General features: G+C 39.9%; 1 protein-coding gene across 7 annotated transcripts in view; it reads right to left on the bottom strand.

The window, feature by feature from the left end:
• Window positions 1-14,547, bottom strand: part of NVL (nuclear VCP like) — a 133,802-nt gene that overhangs the window by 78,331 nt on the left and 40,924 nt on the right. For all 7 annotated transcript variants that reach the window (XR_010319440.1, XM_064276843.1, XM_003410940.4 and 4 more), the window contains 2 exons: window positions 13,244-13,361; window positions 8,506-8,650 (listed from right to left, as the gene is read on the bottom strand). Coding sequence is in view for 6 of the 7 variants with exons in the window: in XM_064276843.1 (XP_064132913.1) it covers window positions 8,506-8,650; window positions 13,244-13,361 (263 nt within the window). In the remaining variant the exon portion in view is untranslated. The remainder of the gene's footprint in view (window positions 1-8,505; window positions 8,651-13,243; window positions 13,362-14,547) is intronic.

The following is a 14,547-nucleotide window of genomic DNA, read 5'->3' as shown; positions in this document are numbered from 1 at the left end:
TCAGTGCTGCCTGCACCTCCGCCCGGAGGCCATGGCCACAGAAGCTGGCTCTGCGTGGCAGCTGGATGCAGCGCCCCTGCCGGCAAGAGGAAGCAGAGGCAGGAGGCAGTGCAGCCCAGCTTCCTGGAGGCCACCTGGAAATCCTCCTCAAGGGTGGGGACGCTCCGCAGCCATTGCTGTCATGCCCACCACCTCGTTAAAGCACAAAATATCAGAGAGTAGATTTTTTACTACTGTTGTAAATGTGAACTGTTGGATACTGAGACAGTAAGTGAGGAGTAGGTGTGTTATTAAATATTAAAAAAAAGCAAGGTGCAGAAAAGTGTGCACACTTATAAAAGTGCTTATGTAAGGAGCAGAAATAAAGCTAGATTCCTCTAAATATAACTCCTTTTTTAAAACTGACTCTGGGACTATGAAAAATTTGAAAGAATTATAGAAAAACTAAAAAAAGAGCCAAACTCATTGCCACCGAGTTGACTCTGACTCATAGCAACCGATAGGACAGAGCAGAACTGTCCCATAGGGTTTCAGAGGAGCACCTGGTGGATTTGAACCGCTATACAACCAGGGTATCCAAAAAACAAAAAAAGGCCAATTCCTAAAAATTGAAAGCAAAATGAACAAATAAAAGTAACCATGTATCAAGTTGGTGACATAACCGCATAACCATAGAGAGGAATACTCCAGAACCAGAACAGTTATCTGACACTATATCCCTGGCAGCCTATGCCTTAAGAACAAAAAAAGAACTGCAAAAATGTTTTAAACTATTTTCAGTAATCATTGTTGATGACAGTTATGTTTTGATTTCCTGAGACTACTGTGTATGTATTGTGAGATAAAATAAATAACTACATTGATATCCTCGAGAATAAGGATTTGGGGTTAAGTAAGAAAGGAGATCGGAATGTAAGATTAATGATTTAAATAAAAACCTTGCAGTGCTGAATTTGAATTAAAAGTATTAGTATAAACTCATGTATTTCATCTTTATATAAAAAAAAAACCAAAAAAAATCTTTATATACACACAAAAAAGTATGTGTGTGTATGTGTGTATATTTATTTCCTAGCTCTCTGCACTGAAAAAGTATAGAAATAATGACTAAGCTAGTAGTAATGAGCACCCCTACAGCCCAGATTATGGTCACTAAGTACCATTTCCTATGAAAAGGAACCAACACGTGACTATCAACCGTAAGGGCTGTGCTCCTTTAAAAAAATCACCTATATGAGACCAAACTGTCAACAATTACTTTAAAGCAAAGATGAATGTAAGAGGGCAGGAAAACTACACGAATGGAAATGGAACAACCAGAAGGGAAATAATGAGCATGTTCACACATTGTGAAGAATGTAAGCAATGTCACTGAACAACTTGTGCAGAAACTGCTGAATGGGAACCTAAACCACAGTAAAATATTATTAAAAAAAAAGGAACCAATACTCCCGACAGAAACGTCTGATTCCAGGTCTCGTACCGGAAATGGTCAAGATGAGCCTGGAGCATCTAGTGATGTCAGATAGCAAGGAAGCTATCAAAGGTTATCAAGCCTGTATCAAAAGGACCCAGGAATCAATCTGAAGAGCTCCCTCTGGTCAAAGACAGGAAAAAGTGAGCATCAATAAGAATAATAAATAAAACAAATCACAGCCCATTAAATATTCATAAACCCCTGCCGCTGAGTCAATTCCAACTCATGACGACCCTACAGGACAGTAGAACAGCTGTGCAGAGTTTCCAAGGCTGTAATCTTTACAGAAGCAGATTGTTACATCTTTCTCTCGCAGAGCAGCTGGTGGGTTTGAACAATCGGCCTTTTGGTTAGCAGCAGAGTGCTTTAACCGCTGCATCACCAGGGCTCCTTTGAATAAACCTAATGATACTGAAAAAAATCATAGGTTACCTTTGGAGGGAGGAATCAACTCTTTATTTTGAACACCAGTAAATAAAGGGAAAGAATCAAGTATTTATTCTGCCTTTGCAAAACAGCCAAATAGTTGAAAATGCAAAGCTTTGCTTTGTGCAAGTAGTCTGGCTAATGAACGAAGAAAGAAAAGGTTGAATATTGCTGTTTGGCAACCTCTAATAGTTATCAATAGCTGGTCACATCACAAAAAGACAAGCAGTCAGACGTTCTGTGTTTCCAGATGGAAATACGCAACACTCATCCATTAGGCATTCTTCTCCCTTCTCCCTCCAAATAAAACATGAATTTGATCAAGCCTCTAGATCTAACTGCCAATTAACAGGAAATACAGGGGACAGGGAACAGCTTAATCTAGATCATTAGGATGCAGTCGGCAAAATACAAACTGTTAGAAATGACAAACCATACTTTTTCTACAACCAAGAAAGAGAAAATTAAAAGAGATTTAAGGAACATTTTAAACAAATGCAGTACTTGAACCTTGTCTGCATCATGATTTGGACAAATTAAAACTATACAATGACATTTGAGACAAATTGAGAAGTCTGAGTATGGATTATTTTGGTAGGTATACTATGGCACTGTGTATATGTTATTAAAAAAAAAAGTCTTTATCTGTTAGAGATACTGAAGTATTTATAGATGAAATAATATAATGCTTAGGATTTGCTTTAAGATACACCAGGAAAAAAAAAAGTGAGAGACAGATGAACTAAGACTGATAATATGTTAATTGTTGAGACTGGGTATTAAGTACGTGAGGGTTCATTATTGTGGGAGTTTTAAAGCATGTCCACAAATTCTTGACACTCTTCCAGTTGGCTAGGTGAAAAAAGGCAATGCAGTTTCCTCCTGGTTCACTGGAATCTCCGTGCTGGACCCCTGAGCTGGCATATAAGTGGTCCTACATTCCAAGTCCGCCAGGCTATGAGGAAGCCCAAATTAACCCATACAGGTGCCAAATGGAGAGGCGCTGAGATGGCATGAATGGAAAGAACAGAGATAGAAAGGAAGGAAGACATGGAAGGAAGTTAGATTACATGATGGATGGATGGGTGGATTGATGGTAAACTGGTAGGTAGACAGATGATAGACATAAAGATAGACAGACAGATATTCATGGCCACCCATAGCTGCTCTAACTACCACCTGAATGCAACCACATTAAGGCTCCACACAGAATCAATCTAGCTGGGGCTTTTGTGAATTCCTGACCCACAGAAATTGTGAGAGACAATGACTGCTGTTGCTTTCAGCCACTAAATTTTGGGGTGGTTTGTTCTGCAGCCGGAAACACTAGAACAATTATGTTAATCTCTCCTTTTATGTATACTGAAAACTTTCCATGAAAATGTAAAATGCTTTTAAAGTTCAGAAAAATACCAGTAACAGGTACCACTTTTGAACATTTCTACATGCCAGACATTCCACGCGGTACATTAATTCAATCCTTACGAGAAGCCTTTAAGATTAGATATTACCATCTTACAGATAAAGTAAGGTATTATCATCATTACTGTATTACAGATGAGGCCCTGGTGGCAAAGTAGTTAAGAGTTTGGCTGCTAACCAAAAGGTCGACACTTTGAATCTACCAGCCGCGCCTTGGAAACCCTATGAGGCAGTTCTACTCTGTCCTACAGGGCTGCTATGAGTTGGAACTGACTCGAGAGCACTAGTTTTGTTTTGTTTTGTTTTTTGGTGTTAGATAAAGGCTTGGACATATTAAATACCTACAACAAGGCACAAGGACATAATGTGAGAGAGCTGGGATTCACAGATAATTTCTTTCACTGACTCAACGTTTTGGCACCAATTCACTGCCTCTCCACCCCAGCCCATGCCTCCCCAGCCTCTTCTCAAGCACTTCCTTTCTTCTTCCACTCTCACTGCCATACCCTGGGCCGTATCATCACCAGCAACTACTCCAGCTCTGAAATCACTGTCTCACATCTCACCCTCTGCCAGTCTCCCATCCTCTAGCTTATATGCTCAGTACTTCCATGCCTGTCCTTGAACCTCAACAGGTTCTTCAGTTTACCACCTCCTCTTCAAACTACTCATATTTTTACAGCTTAAAGTCAGCCCATGGTCTATTGTTTTTCATCTATCAGAATTCCAACTCTGCTTTTTTTCCTTGCCTAATTTTTTAAACCTAGACTGCTGGGCATTAGTCAGGGAAAAAATCAGAGGGTCTGCAAAAAAAGGGAAAGATTCTATGAGATGGATTGACATAGTGGCTGCAACAATGGGCTCACACAGCAAAGACTGTGAGGATGGTGCAGGACTGGGTAACGTTTTGTTCTGTTGTATGTGGGGTTACTGTGAGTTGGAACTGACTCGAGGGAACCCAACAACAACAACAACAACAACAAGCCCTCATTCTAAGGCTGGTACCTCTACATAAGCTTTGAATAAGCTTATGTTTCTGCCATAAGCCCGTTCCTCCCACTGGCTCCTTCTCCTCAACATGTAAACATGCTCAGGTTCTCCCATCCTAAAAAATCCTCCTCTGATACCCCATCGCCCACCCTCCTGTAGCTACCACCTTCTTTCCTCTCATTCATAGCCAAACTTCCCTTAAACAAATTGTGGAAGCCTGCTACTCTCATTTCTTCACTTCACATTATTCCTCAACCATTCTAACCTGGATTTTAAACCCATCATTCTACTTAAATAGCTTTTTGTTAAGGTCATTAAGTGACCTCTGGGTTGCAAAAATCAAACAATTTTCAACTCTTCCTTGTTTAACCTCTCATCTGCATGACCTCTCATTCTTCCTCTGGAAACACTCATTCCCTTTGACCTCCAATTCACAACATTCTGTTGATTTTCCTAGTACTTGGTTGGCTACTCTTTCTATATCCCTAGCCTATTAGCTTTTCCTCTTCAGGCCTGTTTAGGCCCTCTGATGTTTGTACTCCACATTCTCTCTGGACAATCTTGCTTACTTTCATAACTTCAATTACCATCAACACACTGATGACTCCCAAATCTTTAACCTCCTCAGAGCTCCAGACTCATTTGTCCAATTATCAACCTAACATTTCTACCTGGGCATTCTGCAAGTATCTCTAACTCAACTGATCTCATCTTCTCCACCCATCTCCAAGTCCCCTTCTAAAACCTGCTTCTCTTTCAGTACTTCCCATCTTCAGTAGGAACCATCTGCACAGAAGCTTAAGTCAGAAACTTGGGAATATTTCCCTCTTGCTCGCAGTCCCCAAGTCCCTACATACATATTCTATTGACCAACATAACTGATTAATGCTACTTCCTAAATATCTCCAAATTACTCCAGCTGTATCTATCTTTGTTCCCACTTCCTTAAACCTACCCACTATCATCTCTCCCCTGGATATCACAATAGCCTTTTCACTGGCTACCAGAATCCATCCTTGCTCTCCTGTAGTTCATTCTTCACACTGCAGCTGGAGTGATCTTTTCAAAACAAAAATGTTTCCATCACTGTTCTGCTTAAACCTTTCATTGCTTCCCACTACTCATATAGAGCAAGTCTAAGGCATATATGAACTGACTTCTGTACAACTCTCTAGTCTTTCCACATCCCACCTCCCCATCACTCTCTGAGCTCTCTGGAGACTCTGAACATTCCATCATCTCAGGGCCTTTATATGCTATGCCCTCCTAGAATATGCTCTTCATCAAATGATTAATTAATTACTCTTCATTCTTCAAGTCTCAGCTTCCTCAGAGAAGCCTGTCAGAATCCCAGACCAGGTTAGCTTCGCCAGATATATTCTCCCTAAGGCCCTGTCTTTTTCCTATTGTACTCATTGTGTTTCTGATCACTAAAGGAGTGTCAGAAGTGCCTAATGCTATGCGCCCTTTTGGTATACAAGTGCTTACATAAATACTTCCTCAATTAATGAATGACTCTCTCTAAGAGCCACTGATACAGAATAAGTATCAACGTACACTAATGTACACTAATTCTATTTATGTAATTTCTCCATTTTAGAATTAACTCTTTAATATCTGCACACAATAATATATTTTGTTTTTGCATTCAGAGCTAGACAAAAGCATATAAGAAAACTGCATTCTGCTTTTGTCAGACTCAATCAGAAATACCCCTTCTTAAAAAAATACTCATTCATAATTATATGCAAGAGCTATCTTCTTTCAGCCTTTGATCCTGTTCTCCCCAAGTAGCCTTAAACATAATAAAAATTTAATCCCCTCTTTAGTCTCAGATGAAACTCTTGCCCCCGCCATCCATGACTTAGCTAGACATCCCGGCCTACATAAAACACCAACGTGAATGCCTCTGAAACTAAAGAGGGTTCAAACTGATGAACAGCAGTCGTAAGTGACTGCAGACACTGAAAGTATCCAGATGTGTTATTCATTAATTTCAAAGGAACAAAGTACTCTTATAGTAGAGACCTCTGGTGAATTTCTTAACAAAGTGATGCAATTTAACCTCCTCGATGATGATACAAATCAACAAACACTACGAACCTCTTGAAATGATACTCTGAGGTCACATCACCATCTATGCAGTATTCTTGCCCAAAATGTTTAACCTGAATCTAACCACGAGGAAACAACCAGATAAACTTAAATTACAGGGCGTTCTACCAAAAGCCCCACCTGGACACTTCAAAAATGCCGACATCGTAAGGGTGCTCTGTCCCCCAGAAACAACGCTTAAAGGAGGTTAGAGGGTCATATCAACTCAACAGTAGCTGCGACCCCTGACTAGATCCTGGGTAAAACAAAAAACAAAAATAACAGACATAAAAAATAAAATAGCAATTGGGAAAATCAGAATATGGACTATTTATTAAGACAACATTGTCGTCTGTTAAATTTCTTGAATATGACAGTTACACATGAGAAGTATTCAGAGCTAAGGCACCATGTCTTCAACATTCAAATGGTTTAAAAAAAATACACACAGGAGCAAGTGGGTATATAATACATGTATATTTTTATATAGAGTGAGCAAAAATAAACATGGCACAATGTTAACAAGTGGTACATTTAGCCGAAGGGAATACAGATACTTATTGTACTATTCTTTCAACCTTTCGGTAAGGTTGTAACTGTTCAAAATAAAAATTTAGAGAAAAAAACGATAAACATAAAGAACAAAAATTATGGTCATTTATGAAGGTCCTTTAAGTTTTGTTGTTGAAGGAATACTGGGTAGATGGAGAGAGGATTTTATCTGGTAGGGATGATGGGCAACACCATGTCTCTACCATTAGTTTGCACTCGATCAAAAAATGTTATCTCATATTTAAAGGGTACAGACCTTATTTCTCTCTTTCTGTATTATAAGCACCTTGAAAACAGAGAGTTATTATGCTTTTATGTTCCCCATATTACCTACCACGATGGTATATACACATACTATATGCTCACTGCAGTTGTTAAGACCTCAGCTGCTAACCAAAAGGTCAGCAGTTTGAATCCACCACCCGCTCCATGGAAACCCTATGGGGCAGTTCTACTCTGTCTGATAGGGCTGCTCGAAGTTGGAATTGACTCGACAGCAACAGGTTTTTTTTAATATGCTCATCATGTTTCCTGAACACATCTAAGCAATTTAAATACTAAATGACATTATTTTACTGTAGGAGTAAACATGATGGTAAAGCAATCTGGCAAATATGATCCTATATTTAAAGATTACACGTGTGGGAATGTAATTAGCATACATACGGATGACTATGAATACAATTGGTGAACAAGAAACTGCCAAATAATAAAAAGTAAAGCAACATCAAGTAGAAAAAGGGAGGGACAGCATATGTCCCCTCCCGACCCTTCCTCCTCCCATGGTGTTTACTGGTCACGTTTACTTCCTACCTTCATGCAGTACCCTGTTGTCCACCTCCTCCCGTGCCCCCCGACCCCATGGCATGTTCTTCCACTGGATACCACCTTTCCCAAAAGCTGCTGGTGTTCATGGACACCAATTTTAGTGTCCTTAACTTATGATGAAAGCCATTATAAATGTGGTATTTGTGAATATTTCTTTATTAAATTTCTATTCCACTACCTGAAAAGTCCCCTGAAATATTTTTGGCTAGCTAACTATTGGTGGTTTCTTATTCTGTTACCATTCAAGTCCAGTAAGTAGGATGGCTTTCAGCTCTCTGGCTGCCATCTGATTATTTGTCATGAGACTTACGGCTTCAGGCAGGTTACTAAGTACAGGACTCAGATTTAACCTACACAGGGACCAGTCAGCACTGCTCTATCCTACAGCTCAAGACACTGTCCCTAAGCTGCTCAGCCAACCAAAAAAACGCAAGCCGTTGTTAGGAAGACCAGACGAGTAAGTGTGGATACCTAAGTCCATTATCACTGCAAAAGGATTTTCAGAAAACCTGAAACGACTGCTCTATTGATAAGTAAATTAAATTGCTTTCTTAAACATTAATATAGGTTTTTTTCCTTTCCAAGTAAATTTCCCTGGTACAAAAAAAAAAAAAAGAGAGGAGAAAAAGGCTAAAAAATATTTACCATCCTGCACTTTCAAGGCATTCAGTTCAGATGACTTAGTGGTATACCAAGTTCATGCTAGAAGGATATACCTTTCCCTGGACGCTTCATCTGGGATACCCAGGCATATTTCTTGGTCAAACCTTCCTGCGCGTCTCAAAGCAGGGTCTAATGAGTCTGGTCGGTTAGTAGCTCCAATGACGAGGACCCGAGCTGTAGTGGCCACGTTGTTCAGATCTAGTAAGAGCCAGACACAGAATGAGTGGGGAACAAGATACTTGACATTCAGGACAATAATGTTAATTACACAAACTGTTTAAATGCTTGGAGAGAAAAGTATTACACATTTTGGCAGCAATTTATCTACGTATGTGTGCGTGTGACGTGTACTAAATCTCTAACATGTGCAATCTGTGGGGAAGATAAATAAAATACAAACGTGATTCCCAAGCAGTTCACAGCCTATGGAGAGATATTAAGCACGCATATAGAACACAGCACATAAAAGAAATTTTGTGAAGCGCAACACCAAGTACAAACAAAGCACTATGGAAGCGCACTGGAAGATACTGCAAATTCCGAGTGAGGAAATCAGGGAAGGCTTGGTGGAGGAGGTGATATTTCAGAAACGCCTTGAAGGGTAAGTAGGACTTCAATCAGCAGAAAAATAGGTGAATGAAATCCTGTGTAGAAGAAATAGTGCAGGTAAACGGAGAGAGAAGCGAACACACAGGGCACGTTTAGTCAAGGTGAGCAGCCCCTCCGCAGGGACTCTGGGGAAGACACAGTGGTGTATTTCTCAAAGTAGGTGAATGGCATTAATTTGGAAGGGAGGTGGGAGACAGAAGGGTATTCAGTTGCTCTGATTTATCCAGTGACAGGTTTTTAGGAATGGACAGAATGCAAAGCCTGAAGTTTATCTCTTATAAGCGCTAAAATCTCTCAAAGGAATCAGCGCTGAGCAGCAGGGAATCCAGTTATACCCCTTCACAGGTAATAGGTAGGTGGTATGATGTTAGTCCATTTCAAGATCTACCCTGAAGTACAACGCTGTCAGTGACAGGACAGTATCCACACGCCAACAAGGAAGATCAGTTAATACGACTATTATTCAAAATTAGACACCAACCACTAAGGCCAGCGATGAGGGAACTGAAGATCGTTACCAACTTCTGGAGTCTGAAATTGATCAAACATGCAATCAAGATGCATTGATAATTAATGGTGCCTGAAATGCAAACGTTGGAAACAAAGAGGAGGGATTGGTAGTTGGAAAATACGGTTTTGGAGACAGAAACAACGCTGGCCATTGCATGACAGAATTTTGCAAGTTCAATGACTTCTTCATTGCAAAAGCCTCCAGTAGCAATGCTGAAAGACTCTACAGGGAAAATACTGACGAGGAAGGAAGCACCAAAAGAAGATGGAAGGAATACACAGAGTCACTGTATCAAAAAGAACTGGTCAACGTTCAAGCATTTTTCAGGAGGTAGGATAGGATCAAGACCAATGGTACTGAAGGAAGAAGTCCAAGCTACACTGAAGGCAACAGTGAAAAATAAGGCTCCAGGAATTGATGGAATACCAACTGAGATACTTCAACAAACCAATGCAGCGCTGGAGGTGCTCACTTGCCTCAGTCAAGAAATTTGTAAGACAGCTTCCTGGCCAAGTGACTGGAAAAGATCCACAGTTGTGCCCATTCCAAAGAAAGGTGGTCCAACAGAAGGCGGAAATTATTGAACAATACCATTAATCTCACACACAAGTAAAATTTTGCTGAAGATCCTTCAAAGTGGTTGCAGCAGTACACTGAAAGGGAACTGCCCGAAGTTTAAGCCAGACTGAGAAGAGGATGTGGAACGAAGAATATCATTGCTGATGTCAGATGGATCCTGGCTGAAAGCAGAGAATACCAGGAAGAAGTTTACCTGTGTTTTATTAACTATGCAAAGGCATTCGACTGTGTGAATTATAACGAATTACTGATAACACTATCAAGAATGGAAATTCCAGAAGACTTAATTGTGCTCACGAGGAACCTGTACATAGACCAAAAGGCAGTTGGGAAACTGTGTGGTTTAAAGTCAGAAGAGGTGTCCCTCAGGGTTGTATCTTTTCACCATACTTATTCAACCTGTATGCTGAGCAAATAGTATGAGAAGCTGGACTATCTGCATCAGGATTGGCAGAAAACAAATTAACAACCTTGCTTGCTGAAAGTGAAGAGGACTTGATGCACTTACTCATGAAGATGAAAGACCACAGCCTTCAGTACTGACTGCACGTCAACATACAAAAAAACAAAAACCTTCACAACTGGACCAGTAAGCAACATCATGATAAACAGAGAAAAGACTTAAGTTGTCAAGGGTTTCATTTTACTTGGATCCACAATCAATGCCCACGGAAGAGCACTCAAGAAATCAAAAGACACACTGCATTAAGCAACCCTGCTGTAAAAAACCTTCTTATAGTGTTCAAAAAAAAAAAGGGATGTAACCTTGAGGACTAAGGTGTACTGACCCAAGCCACAATATTTTCAGTCACCTCATATGCATGGGAAAGCTGAACAATGAATAAGGAAGACCAAAGAAGAACTGACACCTTTGCTTTATGGTGCTGGCAAAGCTGAACATACCACATACTGCCAGAAGAACAAAGCTGTCTAGGAATAGATACAGCCAGAATGCTCCTTAGAAGTAAGGATGGCGCGACTTTGTCTCACATACTATGGAAATGTTATCGAAAGAGGACATCACGCTTGGTAAAGCAGAAAGTCTGCGAAAAAGAGGAAGTCCCTCAACGAGATGGACTGACACAGTGGCTGCAACAATGGATTCATGCATAACGATTGTGAGGATGGTGCAGGACTGTGCAGTGCTTTACTCTGTTCTGCACAGGGTTGCTGTGAGCCGGAACCAACTCAACGGCACCTAACAACAACAACATGATGTTCCTTAGGTACTCTAACAGCCAAGCTATGAAAAATTTATAGTATATTCTTTATCTAACTGGAAGTCATAAAAGGCTTTTCTGATAATGTCTGTGTTCTGCAAAAGTAATTCAAATAATACTTCTGAACATGTAGTAGAGGAGCCCTGGTGGCACTGTGATTAAGAGCTTGGCTGCTAACCAAAAGATCAGCAGTTGGAATCCACCAGCTGCTCCATGGAAACCCTATGGGGCAGTTCTACTCCGTCCTATAGGGTTGCTATGAGTTGGAATTAACTTGACAGCAACAGGTTTGGGGTTTTATTTATTTATTTTGGGGGGGTTTTCAAGGTATGTAAAAAAAATGATGTCACTTACAGCTGATGACAACGTACCCAGTACCCAGTGCTGTCGAGTCGATTCTGACTCATAGCGACCCTATAGGACAGAGTAGAACTGCCCCATGGAGTTTCCAAGAAGCGCCTGGCGGATTCGAACTGCCGACCCTTTGGTTAGCAGCTGTAGCACTTAACCACTACACCACCAGGGTTTCCGATGACAATGTAGGTTCGGGAAAATACAGCAATTCCGAATATAGGCCTTAAAGACATGTCAAGAACATTTTAGATAATGATAAAACATCAGAATAAGCAACTTATAACTTGGCACCATAAGAAACACAAAGCATGTACTATGTCAAATTGTTATACGTACACAAAACATGTACTATCTCAAAGTGGGCAGGACCTAGCTCCAAAGTTCCAGTGGTGCTAATCCCTTCTCCCCCTAATTTTTACTTAGAAATCATGAAACAAAATGACAAAACAAGTTACAGACAGGAAGGAGGGAACTGCAATATACAACAAAGGATCTGTTTCCATAACATTAAAAAACTCTTTCAAATCAATTCTTAAAAGATAACTCAATAGAACAATAGGTAAAAGATGAGAAAAGTCAATTCAGAGATGATACAAATGGCCAGAAAAAATATGGAAAGATGTTCAACCACCATAGGAGTCAGGGAAATGATGCATACTAAAACAAACTGATATACCACTTTTTATCCATCAGACGGGAAAATTAAAATAACTGATGACATCCAATGTGGCCAAGGATCTGAAAAAAGGGAGCCTCTCATACTATTGGTGAAAATGTAAACTACAAAGTCTTTTCAGAAGGCAATGAGCCAGTTTCTACAGAAATGTAAAATGTACACTCTTCGACCATCAATTCAATTTCCAGTATTTATCTTACAGAAATACATGTGCACAAAAAAATCCATTTAGGGATGTTCCCTACAGCTTGTTTTAACACAAAAAAATGGAAAATAAGCGTTCATCAAATGGGAATGCCTGAATACCAGATAGTTAAGCTATCCCACAGAATACCAAGCAGATGTTAAAAAGCAGTAAAAATGGCAACATTTCCAAGACGGACGGGTAAGGTACAAACAGCAAGTTATAGAAAAATCTGTATGGTACAGTCCTAAACCAAAAACCAAACCCGTTGCCGTCAAGTTGATTCTGACTCATAGTGACTCTACAGGACAGAACAGAAGTGCCCCACAGAGTTTCCAAGGAATGCCTGGTAGATTCAAACGGCCAGCCTTTGGTTAGCAGCCGAGCTCTTAACCACTACTCCACCAGGGTTTCTGGTGCAATCTCAGTTGTGTAAAAAGCAAAACAACACATTAGTATATGTACGTATGTACGTTAAATGCATTAAAAAAAAAAACTAAGATAAAACTTAACAGCGGTAATATCTTATGAAGTGAAAAAGACTTGTTTTCTACACTATTTGAGTTCTACTCCATTTGAATGTTTTATAATATTTATATATATTACTTACTATTACTGATATTATTATCTTAAAATGAACTTATTATTTTAAACTGACCATCCATGCAGGTAAGGAGCTGGGCTACAATTCTTCGTTCCATATCTTTTGAAGCAACTTCTCTTTTGGGGGTAATAGCATCGATTTCATCGATAAAAAGGATGCACGGTGCATTTGACTAGAAATAAGAGTATCACAAGACAATCATAAATACGTTCTCTATTTTATACTGCAGCGTAGTTACGTATATAAACGAAAACCAAACCCATTGCCATCGAGTTGATTCCAACTCACAGTGACCCTGTAGGGCAGGGGTGAACTCCCCACAGGGTTTCCAAGGCTGTAATCTTTACGGAAACAAACTGCCACATCTTTATCCCGCACAGCAGCTGGTGGGTTCAAACCACGACCTTTCAGTTAGCAGTCGAGTGCTTAACCACAGTTAAGTATACACATTTTTTAAAATCTTAAAGGTTAGCGATGACTCACCGAAAGAATAACGTAGAAGAACAACATTTAAAGACGGTAGCAGTTCACATGTTACTTCTGATTTTTATCTGAGTACCAAGGTGCTTAAAAGAGGACAGTAAGAGGCTGCACACAGGTTAACGCATTTACAATTTTTTCATGTTTTGTGATGATAAATCTACTGAAATTCTTCTGTAAATGACACACATTTGCTACGCTATGAAATGTCATTCTACAAACAATAAGATCATAAACCTTAAACTAGAAAACCCAAGCTTACTACAAAATTTTATATGAGTGTTTCTACCAACATAAAAATATGCGAGCTTTTCTGTGCAATCTGCTTTAAGAGGACCTTATGCACCAGAAGCTTGTTTTAAAGACCATATTGGACGAGGAAGCAAGTAAAACCTCCAGTATGTCAGTGTGAGTTACAATCGCTCTCAGTCTTTTTTTAGAAATAAGTGGGTTCAGGAAGAATAAGTGAAGACGTAACAACTAGTTAAAATGAAAATTTTAAGTAAAAAATCTGGATTTACAGTCCAAAGCACAGTTCATTCTCGGTTACTTAGTGGTAGGAGTGGGAAGGATTGCTAAGATCCACACTGCCAGCCTGGCTAAAACAGCCCAAAACCATGAGGACCACCACATTTTACAGAGAAAGACGTCTGGCCCATCACTAGCTTGCTCCTTCCCTAAACCTCACGACAATGTTTGCTAAGGAGCACCTATGGCTGCTGGATGCACTGCCCAGTAACAAAGGAGTAAAGTTACAGAGGGCAAAAGTCTCTAGAAAGTAAGCACATTGGTATCTGACAGTGATCTGGAAATGTGGGGAAAAGAAGAAGAAAGAATAAGTGACGGTCATCAGGATTCAGCCTTAAGAAAGCATAGTT

This window comes from Loxodonta africana, chromosome 25, assembly GCF_030014295.1.
Source record: "Loxodonta africana isolate mLoxAfr1 chromosome 25, mLoxAfr1.hap2, whole genome shotgun sequence".
Taxonomy (NCBI): domain Eukaryota; kingdom Metazoa; phylum Chordata; class Mammalia; order Proboscidea; family Elephantidae; genus Loxodonta; species Loxodonta africana.
This window is presented reverse-complemented; position numbering and strand designations above follow the sequence as displayed.